Genomic DNA, 16054 nt, shown 5'->3' with positions numbered 1-16054 from the left:
CGAAATCAGTGGGCAGTAAGACCCTGAGGCGGAGTGCAGGAAAGCAGCAACCTCCTCTTTTTAGCCTTCCCTCCTCCGCGATCTGATTTTTGCCCCTGTACTGGGGCCACTCGGCTCCATGGACCACACATTCACTCAATAACACACACAGGCATTTCCCCTTACTTTTTAGGAGAAAAAATGTGAGTGTTATAGAGAGAAAAATACAGTAAATACTTTTTACATGCCTTTCTTCACTTGTTACCTAGCTTTAAGCAAAAAGAAAGTGAAGAAGATGTAAAAGAAGAGAACAGGGGAAAACTTCAGGTGCTTGAAATGATTTATTGCAAGTCCAATGTTAAAGAAAAAATCCTTCCTCGTGAGGCGTGTTTTTAGCAGCAATTTTCACCAAATGCAAGCGATGCTGTAACAACAGAAGTCAGTACATTTTCCATGCAATTAGTGAAAATCTCTCTCTTTTTTGGCCTGTTATTATTGGTGCTTTTCTGTTTGGTTTTAAGTAAACAGGACAGCCTCTTAACTAGTGAGCATGTACATAAGAACATTTGCACAGTTTCACCTGCCGTGTGGTTTCCCAGAAAGCCATCGACCATTGTAAGTGGCGTCCTTAAGGCGAGGATCTTTGTAAAAGGTGTATTTGGCACTCCGTGAGATAGGGGGCTCTTGCCTCTGAATGTTCCCGCTAACTCCAAAAGGAGGCAAGTCAGTCGTCCCTTTTAAGGCCTGATCCACTGCTTGGCTTATCGCTCTCAGCCATTTAGTCTGAAACAATTACAGTAAAAGTATTCAAGGTTTTGCCTACCCTTTGAGTTCCTCCTCTCTATTCGTAACTACTTTTATGGGAATACAGTGGTACCTCGGGTTAGATACGCTTCAGGTTACATATGCTTCAGGTTACAGACTCCGCTAACCCAGAAATAGTGCTTCAGGTTAAGAACTTTGCTTCAGGATGAGAACAGAAATTGTGCTCTGGCGGCGCGGCGGCAGCAGGAGGCCCCATTAGCTAAAGTGGTGCTTCAGGTTAAGAACAGTTTCAGGTTAAGTACAGACCTCCGGAACGAATTAAGTACTTAAACTGAGGTACTACTGTACTGAAGGAATCTCTTGGAGTTAGTCTGATAAGACTTATTGGTGCCACAGAATCAATAAATGAATAATATCACGGAACTGCAAAAGTTCATCTGCTCCAGCAATCTTAACCTTTTCAGACTTGGGGCCCCATTTACCTTCTGCTTGGAACAAAGGGTGAGTTTTTAATACACCACCATTTTATGGTCATCATTCTCTACGTCACTTAACAACAAACTAAACTTAAATTTAAAAATAATAATTGGCAATGAATGCACTGGCATGAACCATCTTTGGGCCAACTATGGATCACAAGTCACTATTTGAAGACCAGTGATCTAGTCCAAGTCTTCTTCTAAACCAAGATGCTACATACTCAGCTACAGCAATGTGGACCATACTTGCATGTCTTCTATACCATGGGCTACCATCTACGAGCAAACAATGTCAGTTTTGCTCCTCCCATTTGCACAGACAGGAAACAGACCACAATTCCTGTCTTAGCGTTACATTTGATCCATGGATGATTTCACTCCCAACAAACTATGATCAGCCAAGAACAAACCTCGGCTTACAGACTGTGTTGCAAAATGAACCACCATCTCTGATTTGGATGCAACACTAAATTGTGGCTTGTTTCATCCACATGCAACCAGCAAGGAGGTGAACAACTCAGATAGACACGTTTGCGGTATACCATTAACTATGGTTTGCCGTGCTGTGCAAGCAGGGTCATTGTATGTTGATTTCTTTTAGGTTACAGAGTGAAATAAGCAGAGAAAATAAGCTTACAAAGTACCGTATTTTTCGCTCTATAGGGCGCACTGGACCATAGGAGGGGGAGAACAGGGGAAAAAAATTTTTTTCTTGTTCTCCCCCTCTAAAACAAGGTGCGTTCAAGGTGCACTCACCCGAGCTTGTGGGGCTGGCGGTGGGGGGAAGCGCTGCTTTCCCCCACCGCCAGCCTCAAAGATCCCTGAAGCCTTTGGAGCGAAGCGCCCCGCTGCCCTGCAGAGGCTTTGCACGCAGCCGTCCCCAAGCTAGAAGAGCGAGACGGAGCCCTCCGTCTCACTGTTCTGGCTTGGGAACAGCCTTCCTTTGCGCGCAGCCATCCCCAAGCTAGAACAGCGAGACGGAGTGCTCCGCAGCGCTCCGTCTCCCTGTTCTGGCTTTGGGCTTAGCCGTGCAGCCTGCATTCGCTCTATAGGATGCACACACATTTCCCCTTAATTTTTGGAGGGGGAAAAGTGCGTCCTATAGAGCGAGAAGTACGGTACTCTATGTAGCTAAGGCACTTAAGATGGCTCTCAAAAGTAAGCCAAGCCCACATTCCTTGTGGGGAAGTAATGGAGGAAGACCACAACTCATGCACTAGGTATAATCTCTGGCATCTCCAAACAGGACTGGGGATGTATGCTGACTGGAGCCCTAAGAAATGCTGCTGGTCAGTGTACACAATAGAGTTAAACAGACCAATGGTTTGACTCGGTATAAGGCAGCTTCCTATGTTCCTGCCATTAACCTACCCGGCAAGTGGTGCAAACAGGGGAGGAGAGGAGAGAATGCAGTTTCTGTGCCTGCCTACCTTTTCCTGTGGTGTTGATGAAACAAGAATGAACTGTTCTTCTGGTGTAGTGACCCTCAAACCATTCCTAGTATGAAGAAAGACCAAAAAAACAAAAAGGTTCATGTAAAAAGAACATAAGAAAATAAAAAATAATTGAACAGATAACTGTAGCTAGCACAGGCAAAAATTAATACCAAAGCAAAGGGGAAAAGTCGCATTCTATTTTCTGTCCTTTTCCTTCTAGCCTCTGGCTTAAAGAAATGTTCAACCTTTCCCTAAATTCATGAGAAATGGAGAATCTCCATCTGCAACAGTAAAGTGCCACGTAATCTAACACCTTCCATCCTATTTCAGTCTCTTATCGCTAGCGATTATAAGGAAGACTGTACTCTGTACCAAAATAAAATGAAGACGTTCCAAGTTATGCAAGTTAAGTAAAGTATTTATGCTTATCTGGCATCTTTTACTTTACCTATGCCAGATCCTCAAAACACTAGATTTATTCAGCCATCCTTTTGTTTCATAAGAAATTACCAAGCTGCCAAGCCTACACAGTAATACCTCCACGAATGTCCGCCTTGTCTAGCGTCCATTCCGCCGAATGTCCGCGGCAAACCCGAAAGTACCGGAACAGGTTATTTCTGGGTTTGCTGCTCACACATGCACAGAAGCGCTAAATCACACTTCGCGTATGCGCAGAAGCGTGAACCGCTCCACACGTGTGCGCAGACATGGCGCTTTGCCCTGCGTCCTTTCCGGCTAGCGGCCGGGGCTCCGGAATGGATCCCGGCTGCAAAACAAGGTACGACTGTACTCACATCCATATGGACTAGAAAGCCTGCTTCAAGCTAAGAAAAAAGGTTGTAGGAAGCTGAATTCTGTACCAGTATCACATTGCATAAATATTCTTACCTGTCTAAACACAAGAAATGCCACAGCATTCTTCCTTACAAAAGTACACTGGAATATTTCTTAGGGGTTTAGTCTAGTTTTAAATGTATTGACTGTTTTATGTTTTTAATTATCTTATATGTAAAATGCCTTGAGATGGTAATCTAGAAGGCAATTAATAAAACAAAAATGATGAGGATGAGAATAATAATAATAATAATTACAGATTAGACTGCACTGGTTTGGATGATTTCATCATATCTGCATTTACAAGACATAATGTCCAGCCAATACGTGCTTAAATACATGCTTCACGGCCTTGGACCCTCGTACCTACGGGACCGCGGTATGTCCCACGGAAAGCCTCAAGGTCCATAAATAGCAACACCCTAGTGGTCCTGGGCCCTAAAGAAGTTAGATTAGCTTCAACCAGAGCCAGGGCCTTTTCAACACTGGCTCCGGCCTGGTGGAACGCTCTGCCTCATGAGACCAGGGTCCTGCAGGATCTGATTTCTTTCTGCAGGGCCTGTAAGACAGAGTTGTTCCGCCTGGCCTTTGGCTTGGAGCCAATTTGATTCCCTCCCCTTCTTTTTTCTTTTTCCTTTCTCCTCCTGTGATGAGGCTGCATTTTAATATTTTAATGTTTCAATATTTTAATTGTTGTATTTTAATCTTGTTTTTAAGTTGTATTATTGCTTGTTAGCCGCCCTGAGCCCGGCCTTGGCTGGGGAGGGCGGGGTATAAAAAAATTATTAAAAAATTATTATTATTATTAAAATGACCAACATGTACACCTGTGATAACTTTATCTCACTAACCACAAGCATGATAATCACATTAATGTGGGGATGGAGAACCTGTGGTCCTTCCAGCTGCCGCTGGTTTATGATGAACATCATCCTTAGCCATTGGCTGGCTGAGACTGATGGGAGCTGGAGTCAAAAAGCAGCTGGACAGGCCACAAGGTTCCCCACCCCTGCCTTTAGGGGATGCAAGTCAAGTATCACTTCAGAGACAAAGAGCACAAAAGGCCTGGAGTACCCAAGACGTTTCAAAAGAAAAACTCATCTTGTCAACAACAGCAACAAAATAATTTCTATTTGAGGGATGGACTTGACATACTTACATATTACCAGACTCTTCTGAAACAGGTTCTACCCACAATGTGGACAAGGAAAAAATATGATGAGTTGAAAACTGCAAAGAAAAGCAAAAGAGGAAAAGCATCAACCTTCCTATTAGGATTAGATTCACTCTTTGTCTGTGTTCCTTCTTCAGTGCTTCTTCCCCTTTGGAAACAGCATGACGTTAAGCCACACTGCTGAAATGCAACTGCTATATCTCTTAATGAGTTCCGAACCACCCCCAATTTGATAAGTTCAAATTGCACAGCTTGCAAAGCTGCAACCATATTTATGCCAAATAAACCAGAGCTCAGTGCACAGGATACCCTGTTCCTACCGTTCGTTTAAGGGGCAGCAAATGATAGTGCTGCTGTGTGCTGGTGATGGAAGATATTTTCCAGTTTCGCCAGAAGACAGGGAGAAACTGCACAACTATTTTTTGTCTTTCAACTTTTTTTGGCAAGTGAGAGGCAATGCGGTTCAAAGACCCAAAACATAATGTTCCAAAACCTAATGCCGGCAATATCAATGGCACTAATGAGGTGGTGGCTGGGCAGGTGGAACAGACCCAATTCTGAATTGTGTTTCGGAACCCCAATAGAGAGAGGTGGGGAGTGATCTACATTGCATAGAAGACAGAACAGGCTTGGTATCCAAGGCTCTTGTCACCCATACAAGACCCAGTCACGGAGGAAGGGGCTTCGGTACCCGGGGCGGCGGGGGTGTGGCTGGCACCCAGGGCAACCCTCCCCTCGCCCGCTTCCTCCGCCGCTGACTAGACCTAATAGACCTCCCAACAACCCAAATGGACCTCAGGTTGTCTTTGTGTGTGTTCTTCTGAAGAACATGGGGAGAGATCTGACTGCTACAGAAGTCTGAAAATAACCTTTTACTGTGAGGTGCCCCATTCAGATATAACGGGAACAATTCAGCTCTAATCATAGCTGTCAACCTTCCCCTTTTTGCGGGAAATTCCCTTATTCCAGCGCCGTTTCCCGCTGCTATCCCGGATTGTTAGATATCCCGTAGACTGTCCCCGGGACAGGTGAGGCTGCTGATCCCTTATTTTCAAATCTGAAAGTTGACAGCTATGGCTCTAATCCCCAGTACGCGCTTACCTGAGCATGGACCAAGGCATCGTTAAAGAGGATGAACCAGTTTACTGAGAATCTCCCAGCATGCTGCAGTGACAGTCCCCGATTGCTGCTCTCACAGATTAGTCGCCGTTCGGGTTTCCTCAAGGAATCCTAGAATTGAGGAGTGAGGCAGGCACACAAATTAGGTCGACTATGCCTATTATCACATGTTAATGTGTCATTAACAGTAGTGCGCACTCGTCACAGATGGAGTCTGAATTTGCATGCATCTCAGCCGTAACGGGAAATTAGGATTATTTGCTAAATGCAATACTTTCTGAAATTGGAAGCACCGCAGCCATGAAGAGAGGGGAAGGGAAGGGAAGGGAAGGAAACTACGGTGACATCACTGTGGGGAAAATGGAATCCTACAGTGGAAAGAGTTTTGCTAGCAGAGACTACAGCAATCCCCACGTACTGTCATTTTGCCAGGAAAGGTCTTCCAGAAGCCCAGCGTGTATTCAGCTTCTTTCCTTTTCCTGCTAAGATGGACAGCAAGGGTTTCATAACAAGAACTGGCATCCTGAAGGCTCTGGTATTCTGGAGATGCCTGTAGAGAAGGAACAAACAAAACAAGGTTAGCAATTCGACAGTTGCTTCCAGAGACCTATTGTAATATTTCATTACAGTAATTGCAGTTTCTGAAAATGTTATATTTAAATCAACTGAAACAACTTCTCCTGTGACTGAACACTATGAATAATATTTAAGTAACTAAAAAGAACACTAATACAATGAAGAATAAACCGCTTAGTTATTATAACAAATGCAACTGCATTTGTACTTTTTTTTTGAACTGATTAAAAATATTACCCCACCTGGAATGATTATGTTAGCAATGAGATCAAAAAAACAAACAAACACAAAATGTCTCCTGTTGAGCGAAACTTTCTTATCCAGCAACTTACCACTTCAAAACACGTAGCAAGCTTTAGTAAAGTTCTAGCGTAATTATGAAGTCGTCGGATTGGCAAGAAAAACAGAGTATTTAACACTTCTATCAATGGGAGAGCCTCCTCATTTGTCTCTGACAGATCCTGAAGCAATGCCTGGCTTTTAGTTAAGAAATCCCTACAGTATAAAGACAGATATGTGTTAATGTTTTGACAATGCTTTCAGTGCAACACTTACTATACTTATGCCTGACTCTTCTTCTGTGGAACTCAGAACATATTTATATATGGTTTCCAGGTGTCCTTCCACCCAGGCAGCTTGCAAACTGGTTTGGATCTGCTTAGCTTCAGCTGCGGAACACCACCATGTGACTTTGGGCCCAGATATACATTGTTACCTGCCCTTTCACTGATACAGAGGTCAGGCAGTATGAGTTAGACCAGGCTTCCTCAACCTCGGCCCTCCAGATGTTTTGAGACTACAATTCCCATCATTCCTGAACCACTGGTCCTGCTAGCTAGGGATCATGGGAATTGTAGGCCAAAAACATCGGGGGGGGGGGGCGAGGTTGAGGAAGCCAGAGTTAGACCTACCCCAGGTCTACTGCACTTAAAAAATACTCAAGGCTAATGTTTTGCATTAATTTCAAGGAGTCCTTAGAGCATCAAGCTTCACTTGTATAAAATCCTACAGTTGCATTCACGCATAAAAGGTAAGCCAAGAAGCTTGGCTTAATAAACTATACCGTGCAAAAGCTGCATTCTTTGTGCAAGCACCTGAACATCCCTACTCTGCATAAACAAACCAGCAAGAAGACGACTTAAGTGCTAGGTTCCAAACCAAAACTGTGGTTTGTTTCTCTCTAAAACAGGCCATGATCCGTATGTAAACAGCAAACCATGACTTACGGCTGGGCTAAGGATCACAGCCTGTTTAGGGAGCAGCAAACCACATACCTGAGCTCAAATGTAACACTAAGCTATCACTTTCCTGGCTTGTTTCCTGCTTGCACACAGTTCAGGCACAGTGTGGTTTATTACACCAAGCTTCTTGGTTTATAGCTACTTGAGAATGCAGCCTGTGTATTTTGCTATCTCTTGTTAGAAGTGATATGGATTTACTGGGAATCAAATACATAAATTACTACTTATTAACAACACTAGTTTCTTTATTTAAACTAGAGGTATCTAACCTGTGGACCATATACTACCCCCGCAATACGTTCTGGGTGTCCCCTGCCCCACCCTGTGGCATGTCTTTGAAATTTATTTTTTATTTAGATTTAAGCCATTTATATCTCTCCCTTCATCCAAAGATCGCAGAACGGTAACAGCGAAAGTCAATAAAATGTTATATCCATACATACCGTATTTTTTGGCCCATAGGGGGCACTGGCCCATAGGACGCACCTAGTTTTTTGGTGGGGAAATAAAGAAAAAAAATTTATTTCCCCCCCAGGCGCGGGGCTAGGGCGGGGGAAGCCCGAGCTTCCCCCGACCCCAGCCCCCAGAACAGGCAGCTCTCCACAAGCCGTGGGAGAGCTGCGCGAAGCCCGAAGCCTGGAGGGTCCTGAGCTCAGCGCGCCCCCAGGCTTCGGGCTTCGCGCAGCTCTCCAAAAGCTGTGGGAGGGCTGCGCGACTTCGCGCAGCCCTCCCATGGCTTGCAGAGAGCTGCCTGTTCTGGGGGTTGGGGTCGGGGGAACCTCGGGCGCAGCTCTCCCACGGCTTGTGGATAGCTTCCTGAAGCCTGGAGAACGAGAGGGGTCGGTGCGCACCCACCCCTCTCGCTCTCCAGGCTTCAGCGAAAGCCTGCATTCGCCCCATAGGACGCACACACATTTCCCCTTCATTTTTGGAGGGGAAAAAGTGCGTCCTATAGGGCGAAAAATACGGTAAATATCATAGTGTCATCATAAGCAAAGCCTCTACTATGGACATATGAATAAGTATCAGTAACAATACCCAAAAGCCTAGGTCAAAAGCCATGATTGAGTTGGCATCTGAATACCATCAGAGACCATGCTCAACCAAATTCAGTGGGCAGAGAGTTCCAGAGCTGACTGCTGCTGACCACTAGCCAAGTTTATTTCCTGCATCACCGAAGGAAGTTGATACACCCGTTGCCTATCAGCTGCATAGTGCCTCCAAAAATAGTGCCTTTCAAGTTTTCCAATGCAAATTTTAAGTGCTAAATTAAGGGTGGTGGAAAATCTAGTCAAATATTACACAAGACTGCATTGGTGAATGCAACCATTTACTGCTTTTGACTTCTTCTGTGTTGCTGTCTGCAATGAAACATCGAACTTGCAATGAATTTGTACAGCTACGAAATAAGTTAAGGTGGAAATTTGGAAAGGAAGGCTTGCAAGGCAGAGAAGAGCGACACATCAAAGCTTTGGGAACAAAGGAGTAGCTTAGTGAACTAAACAGCAGGGCCACTCTACATGATTAACGAGGTGCTGCCACAGAAGCATCAAACGCATCTACCTTGCCTAGTTCCCCGACTTCTCATTTTCGAACGAGCTTCAAGGGGGGGAAAGTGCTCTCTCTCTCTTTTTTAATCAGGAAGCTCTTTTTCTTAGCCACCAGACTAACCATCTGGATGGTTTGCATTTTTAAAGTGCTTTGAGAGCAACACTTGGAAGTCACAATACACAAGCATCAAGGAGTATCAGAACTATCGTAAGACCAAGTCTCGGCTAATGTCTCAAAGGAAATGCCGCTAAGTTGCCTGACAATGAGGAGTCCTGGTGAGCTGCTGCTTCCCTTTTATGATGAATTACTTAAAAGGCTGTACAAAGGAATAGTCACAGAAGACCATCTCATATCATTAGCCACTGACATTGGTATCTTGCTGCAAAGATCTCATTTCCTGAATCAGTCATTCTAAGCATATAACCGTTATCTGGAGAGACACAGTCCTACATCCTTTGATACCCATAATGGAAGAAATGACTAATGCTTCAATGGTTTTCAACACAGATAATAAGAATAGAGCTACCTAATAGATTCTGACCACCATATAAGGCCCTTATTACCCCACACAATACCTGACATTAGGATCCAAATGTTATATATGCTTATTACAGGCTGGTTGTTTGGGCCAGAATTTGGGATGAAACTTGGACTTCTATTAAATTTGTCTCATTTCACCTGTTAAGGGGCAGGGTCCTTTCCTGTGAGCAAAGCACTGATAGCTCACAATGACATCCTAAAAGGGTTTTCATTATTCTAAAGCGTAAGAAACTTTATTTCAGGGATTCATCTGACAAAGGGAAGGTAAGCAAGCAACTTTCATAATAATGAAAAAAACTAGGAAGCTGGGAAGGTATTATTACAATTTGTTTCCCGTCCTTCACCCTATGATTCCAGGGTGTGTTATAACAATTAAAACATAAGATTAACATTAAAATGCAATATTGGGTAAAGGTAAAGGTAAAGGGACCCCTGACCATTAGGTCCAGTCGTGGCTGACTCTGGGGTTGCGGCGCTCATCTCGCTTTATTGGCCGAGGGAGCCGGCGTACAGCTTCCGGGTCATGTGGCCAGCATGACTAAGCCACTTCTGGCAAACCAGAGCAGCGCACGGAAACGCTGTTTACCTTCCCACCGGAGCTGTACCTATTTATCTATTTGCACTTTGACGTGCTTTCAAACTGCTAGGTTCGCAGGAGCTGGGACCGAGCAACGGGAGCTCATCCCGTCACAGGGATTCGAACCGCTGACCTTCTGATTGGCAAGTCCTAGGCTCTGTGGTTTAACCCACAGCGCCACCCGCGTCCCTAAAATGCAATATTACACAATACGAAGCACAGTCTAAAACAACTTAAAATTGCAAAACTAAGGTGGGTCTTAAAAAATATACACCTCAAGAGCCAAAAGTCAGTGTGAACGGGTGCATTTTCAGGTACTGCAAGAGACACCAACCTCAGACACTAACAGACCACACCTACCTTCCTCCCTTCCTCTCTCTCTTTTTCTGTAGAACCCCTGCTAAGGATTATACAAGATTCTATGCAGCTGCACTACTAACCATTATCTTAGCACTCACAGTAAGCAGAGCTACCAGATTCACACATGGGTACATTGGTAATACACCAGGATTTGCAGACATTACTGTAACATCAAATCACCAGACTCAACATCTAGAAGGACTAACTTACATTGCTGGTTTGGAGAGAAGCGTAAATCCTCCCATCACCAGAAAGTTTGTCAAGGAAGTGCAGTACCTAAATCAGAGACATTGATGAAGAAAAGTGAGAAAGCCTAGGCATTTCAAATGTAAATCAACCTGATGAATTTGCTGGATGGAGGATCTAAGGGGCGAGTGTGAACAACCTCTTTTTGATTAATGGAAAACTGACATCACCACCCTACAGTCTCACATTGTGTTTGCAGCATGATCTTTCTCTGCAGAATAGTTGCTTCAATAACCATTAACACCTTGTCCACACTCCAGCTTCCTCCCACACTAGTATTGCCACACACACCACAAAAAATGGGTGAAAATCTATTATAGGAAGACTCACAATGTGGGACTACAAGGGTAACACAAGAACACACAATGTGCCCCCTTTGAAATAATGGTGTTAGCTTATACAATGCACCCTTCCAAGAACTTTTTGCACAATGCCCATTTCAACAGGGCTTGCACAGTGAGCATCTGCCACAATGCATCAAAATGAACAGCAATTTCACACCACGAGTTCTGGTGGATTGCACCTTAAAGATTAAATGACTGGCAAGCTTTAACATTCCATCATATCCACAATAGTACATCAATGATGCCTGAGCATTTAACATGCCCAATCGTTCCATTTCAATGTCAACTCAGCCACAAATGTGGCTGTGTGACTTTTCTCTTGAAATTTTACATGAGGGAGAATTCAGGGAGGCTTGCAATCTGAAGTGGTACAGTCCAGAACAAGCACTTGCCAACTTTACTGAATGTGTAAAGTTCAGCCCTACAGTACAAGTCAATAATTCAGGTGATAGCAAGTGTGCTGTTTCAATTCTGTCTTTCTTTGTTTCATCTTAGTTTTTCCTTGTAACACGTCGTGCCTGAAACAATAAATCTCCAGAGAATAAAAATGAGATACTTGCTCAGTGTAACTTTCCAAAAAGAGGCTTGAATGCTTCAGGACAGCCAAGTTCTTTGCCTCTTTTGACCCTTGAATAAAGCTTGTCAAAGAGGCTCCATGCTGACCGATTAGGTAACACAGCTTGCTGAACGTACTAGCCATTTCCTGCAACAGCTGCACTGTTGATGAAGCACCTAAATTATCTGCAGAGGAGATGAGCAAACAATATGCAGTGAGCTATTTGAAGCTGGGGTGTGCACTAAGGAGTGGAAACTTTTTTTAGTTCAATACATCATGAACAAGAATTAACCCAGGCTATCAAAACATGCAATAAATTTAAAGGAGATGCCAACAAATGTCATTAACAATTTTTCCACTCTCCTTGCAAAACAAAACCACACAACTTTCAAGGCTGCAATTCCTAACCCCCTTTACCTGAAATTAAGCCTTACTAAATTCAATAGGACTTGCTTCTGAGCAGACATGGTTAGGACTGTGCTGTTGTCAATTAGGATTAGAATTACAGGTAGCGACAATTTTGTGAACGACCAGCTGACGCATGGCCGTCGATGCATGGGTACTTTTGGACCTGGAAGAGGTCAGACTGGGGTGTAACAGGGCGTCGTAGGCTTATGCATGCTCTGCCAATGCGAATGGAGGGCAGGAACAGAATCCCTGCACAAAATGGTCACCACCAGTATTGATAATCATTGTACTACTTATACAAGCTCAACATCAAGCAGCCACAACATTGTGTCCAGTCTTCCCTCTAAGTTTGCCAAATGTTGGTCTGACATTATGCAAGTTTTTTCCACTATGGAATCATGGGTTTATGAATGTGTACTCTTAAAGAAGAGAGATCTATTACAGTTCTGAGTAATGCATCTGGTGTACTATGTCCAAGTTGTCCCATTTCTTTTCTAATGTTATTACAGGATATTTCTGACATAAGATCCATTTTGTTGATGATGCCAAAATGGACATTGTATTCTCCATATATTCAAAGTTATCTGACCATAAAAGGACTACTTACTTGTGGAAATTAACCCGCCCCCCATTATACAAGCATTTACGCAGCTTAATGTTCAAACTACACCCACCAAATATGTGACTTGAATTTTTTTTAAAGAAGCCAACAAACGATTGCCTTTGTAAATGTGGATCAGACCAGATCAAATACATTGTGCATTGTATCATGTTTTAAATCTTGTGCAAGCTTGCTAGGGCAGGTGTGCTCAGCTGGTGGATGAGCCCATTATTCAACTAGCCTAGTAATAGATTCCTCTATTCATTTCAGAATTTTCTAGAAGGCCAATTGGATGATGTCAAAATTAGATGCAGACAAGCCTGGCCTGAGGCAAGGGGGGGTGGGCGGCAATGGCAACATGATGGAAGGCAGTCAAAAGATAGGACTACTGCTTTATAGATACAGTGTACCTCAAGATGCGAACGGGATCCGTTCCGGAGCCCTGTTCGCATCTAGAAGCAAACGTAACCCGTGTCTGCGCGTGCCACGTTTCAGCACTTCTGCGCATGATGTCATTTTGAGTGTCTGCGCATGCACAAGCAGCAAAACCCGGAAGTACAGTGGTACCTCAGGTTACATACGCTTCAGGTTACAGACTCCGCTAACCCAGAAATAGTGCTTCAGGTTAAGAACTCTGCTTCAGGATGAGAACAGAAATTGTGCTTCAGCGGTGCGGCGGCAGCAGGAGGCCCTATTAGCTAAAGTGGTGCTTCAGGTTAAGAACAGTTTCAGGTTAAGTACGGACCTCCGGAATGAATTAAGTACTTAACCTGAGGTACCACTGTAACGCGCTCCATTACTTCCGGGTTGCCGCGGAGCGCAACTCGAACCTGCTCATCCTGAAGCACATTCAACCCGAGGTATGACTGTACAGTCAGGGCTGCCGGCTGAGGCGCACCTGGAAGGGGGCTTGTGGTGTATTAAGTATTAAAAGAGCAGTGCTGTGTCTTGAGAAACAGCAGGAGATTCATTTTAGCACAAAGACAGCTTGCAGTGCTTTCCTTATCTGAACCTCTCAGCAAAACATCATGCATATGGGCAGAGAGGGGAGAGATATCTGATTACAGAGGTTTGGGTGCATAATGAAGCAGAAGACAAGATCATGGCAGGTACTGCCTTCCAGGAACATACAAACATCAAGAGGTTGTGTTTCTAAAGAAGTCACAATCAGAAAAGTGATGCTGCTTACCTAATCCCAAGAGGGGTCTGAGAACTTGAGATTTTATAGCACTCAGTTTGGAATAGAACTGTCTCTCCATCGAAGCCAACTCATGCAGACTTGCAATGTAGCCCATAATGTTTTTGTCCACTAAAGCCAAACAGTTATTCCCACCAGCCATCACACTGCTAATGTACCCTAGCTGGAGGGAAGACAGACTGTATTAAAAATCCCCTAGAAAAGGGGTTTACAAATAACCATGACTTAATATAGAAATCAAGCTCTTCTGAGTTACACACCTTACACAATGGAACGCTCACAAAACGCAGATAGGTTTCATTAACATGGGCTATGTATACATTCTGCCGTCTAATCGGAAACCTTGTTGTATAGCCAGAAATCAAGATATAAAAATAAATATAGCAGTCAAATGACTTATTAGATTGGCCCAATTCATATGCCACAATCTTGGACTGATAAAATATGCTTTATCAGTCCAAGAACAAGCTGATGTCTCTGCCTAAACACTCTTCCCCCACCCCTGCAACACATACTCAGTTTGAGCACCAATATCCTGACTCGTTATACCACAGTTTCCTGTGATATCCAGTGTGATCACATCAGCTCCTTCAAATTGCTGCCCTCCTTTTCTTATTGCCCTGCATGCTTGAAGCAGCCTCCTGGAACACCTTTATGAAGTCTCCTCTCTTACTGTACTATAACATAGCCTGTAACGAAGCCTAAAACTTGACTAGTGATGGACAACACCTGTTCCTCAGCATCATGTTATCCCAGCTAATTTCAAAGTTTGCCATGCCATGGTCTCACTGACAAGACCAGGAGTTCAGCGAAAGTCCAGAGACTTCATCACCTTTCTTTTTTTATTTTAAAACCCCTGTACCTCTTAAAAGGAACAGGAAGGTGCAAGGAACTATGGGAAATGCAATTTCCATCATTTGTGGTGCCTGGCATACTGCTGCAGCAGGGTTGAGGGGCTAACAAGAGCCCCTTCTCAAGGCCTTCCTGCTGCTGTAAGGTTGGTTTGATCAGGAGAGAGAAGGGAGCAGCTGGAGCAGAGAGGACTTTTGCAGGAGAATTTGAATTTTTTTGGGGAAAGGGGCTTGGGCTCACTGGGGAGATGAACTCCAGCTTACACTTTTCCAAACCCTACCAATTAAGATGCCACTGCTAGGCCCTAAAGTTTTCTAGAACACAGAACTTAATTCATACCTTACTACAGTTTAGCAACAGTGTTGAATTTTTAAAGCAGCTATCTTCAGATGAAACATCACTCTCTTTCTTTTCTTCTCGACCACTATAGTATAATGAAGGTTGAAACTCTTCTCCATCTACTAGGAATAATGAATAATCTGGACCAGCTGCTATGTTCCAGATGCTTTTGTCATCGCACACCTAGAAGGAAGTAAAACAAAAAAAAAAGACATAATAATAAAGGGAAATCCTTCTTGACAATCAAGAATGGGCTTCTAAGGGGCTTTCATCAAAGGACTTTAGTGTTTTACATGCGGAAATTTGACACCTGCTTAAAGGAACAGGGGCAGGTTTCAATCAATTAAGATGCTCTTAGCTGTGCAAGAATTTGGGAAGAATTTAAAATGTAACCCTGTACAGTTTCAATAGTTAAGTGCTATGCAATGGGATTTTAACAGCCTGTATGATTTCAGTTTTCAGGCTTATTTTACCTATATCCAGCCTTCCAACATTTTCAATGGTCATGGTGAGTGCACCACCATCGTCTGATAAGAATGATGGGATTCCAGCCTTCTTCCCAACTTTGGGAGCTCCAAAGGTGTCTGGAGATCATCACCTCAGTTGCACAGACCTTTTGAGGCTCTCAGAAGCTCAGAGCAACTATGGGGATGATCCATAGTTTTGGGTAGGAGGGAATCTGGGGGTTATTTGGCTGCTGCGAAGGTATAGGGTCAAAACCACAAAAGCTTCTCCTTTCTGGCTCAGGAATTAGAAAGAGTGGTAAAAACTTGTTTGGCTGCTGTGTTTCTCAGACACGCAAATACCTGGCAAATGCTGAACCCAAACAAACCCCAGCCTTTCTTTTTTAGAGCTTAAGAGGGCTGGGGCTTATTTTTA

The 16054-nt window shown here is 43.8% G+C and overlaps 1 protein-coding gene across 5 annotated transcripts in view; it reads right to left on the bottom strand.

Annotated features, from left to right (window-relative positions):
* Nucleotides 1-16054, bottom strand: part of ALS2 (alsin Rho guanine nucleotide exchange factor ALS2) — a 51609-nt gene that overhangs the window by 20754 nt on the left and 14801 nt on the right. For all 5 annotated transcript variants that reach the window (XR_014551226.1, XM_083626073.1, XM_083626076.1 and 2 more), the window contains exons 9-18: nucleotides 15176-15358; nucleotides 13976-14147; nucleotides 11782-11962; nucleotides 10842-10907; nucleotides 6695-6857; nucleotides 6205-6336; nucleotides 5769-5897; nucleotides 4653-4723; nucleotides 2654-2720; nucleotides 560-762 (exon numbers count right to left, since the gene is read on the bottom strand). Coding sequence is in view for 4 of the 5 variants with exons in the window: in XM_083626073.1 (XP_083482199.1) it covers nucleotides 560-762; nucleotides 2654-2720; nucleotides 4653-4723; nucleotides 5769-5897; nucleotides 6205-6336; nucleotides 6695-6857; nucleotides 10842-10907; nucleotides 11782-11962; nucleotides 13976-14147; nucleotides 15176-15358 (1367 nt within the window). In the remaining variant the exon portion in view is untranslated. The remainder of the gene's footprint in view (nucleotides 1-559; nucleotides 763-2653; nucleotides 2721-4652; nucleotides 4724-5768; nucleotides 5898-6204; nucleotides 6337-6694; nucleotides 6858-10841; nucleotides 10908-11781; nucleotides 11963-13975; nucleotides 14148-15175; nucleotides 15359-16054) is intronic.

This window comes from Podarcis filfolensis, assembly GCF_964270895.1.
Source record: "Podarcis filfolensis genome assembly, chromosome: 1".
Classification (NCBI taxonomy): domain Eukaryota; kingdom Metazoa; phylum Chordata; class Lepidosauria; order Squamata; family Lacertidae; genus Podarcis; species Podarcis filfolensis.
This window is presented reverse-complemented; position numbering and strand designations above follow the sequence as displayed.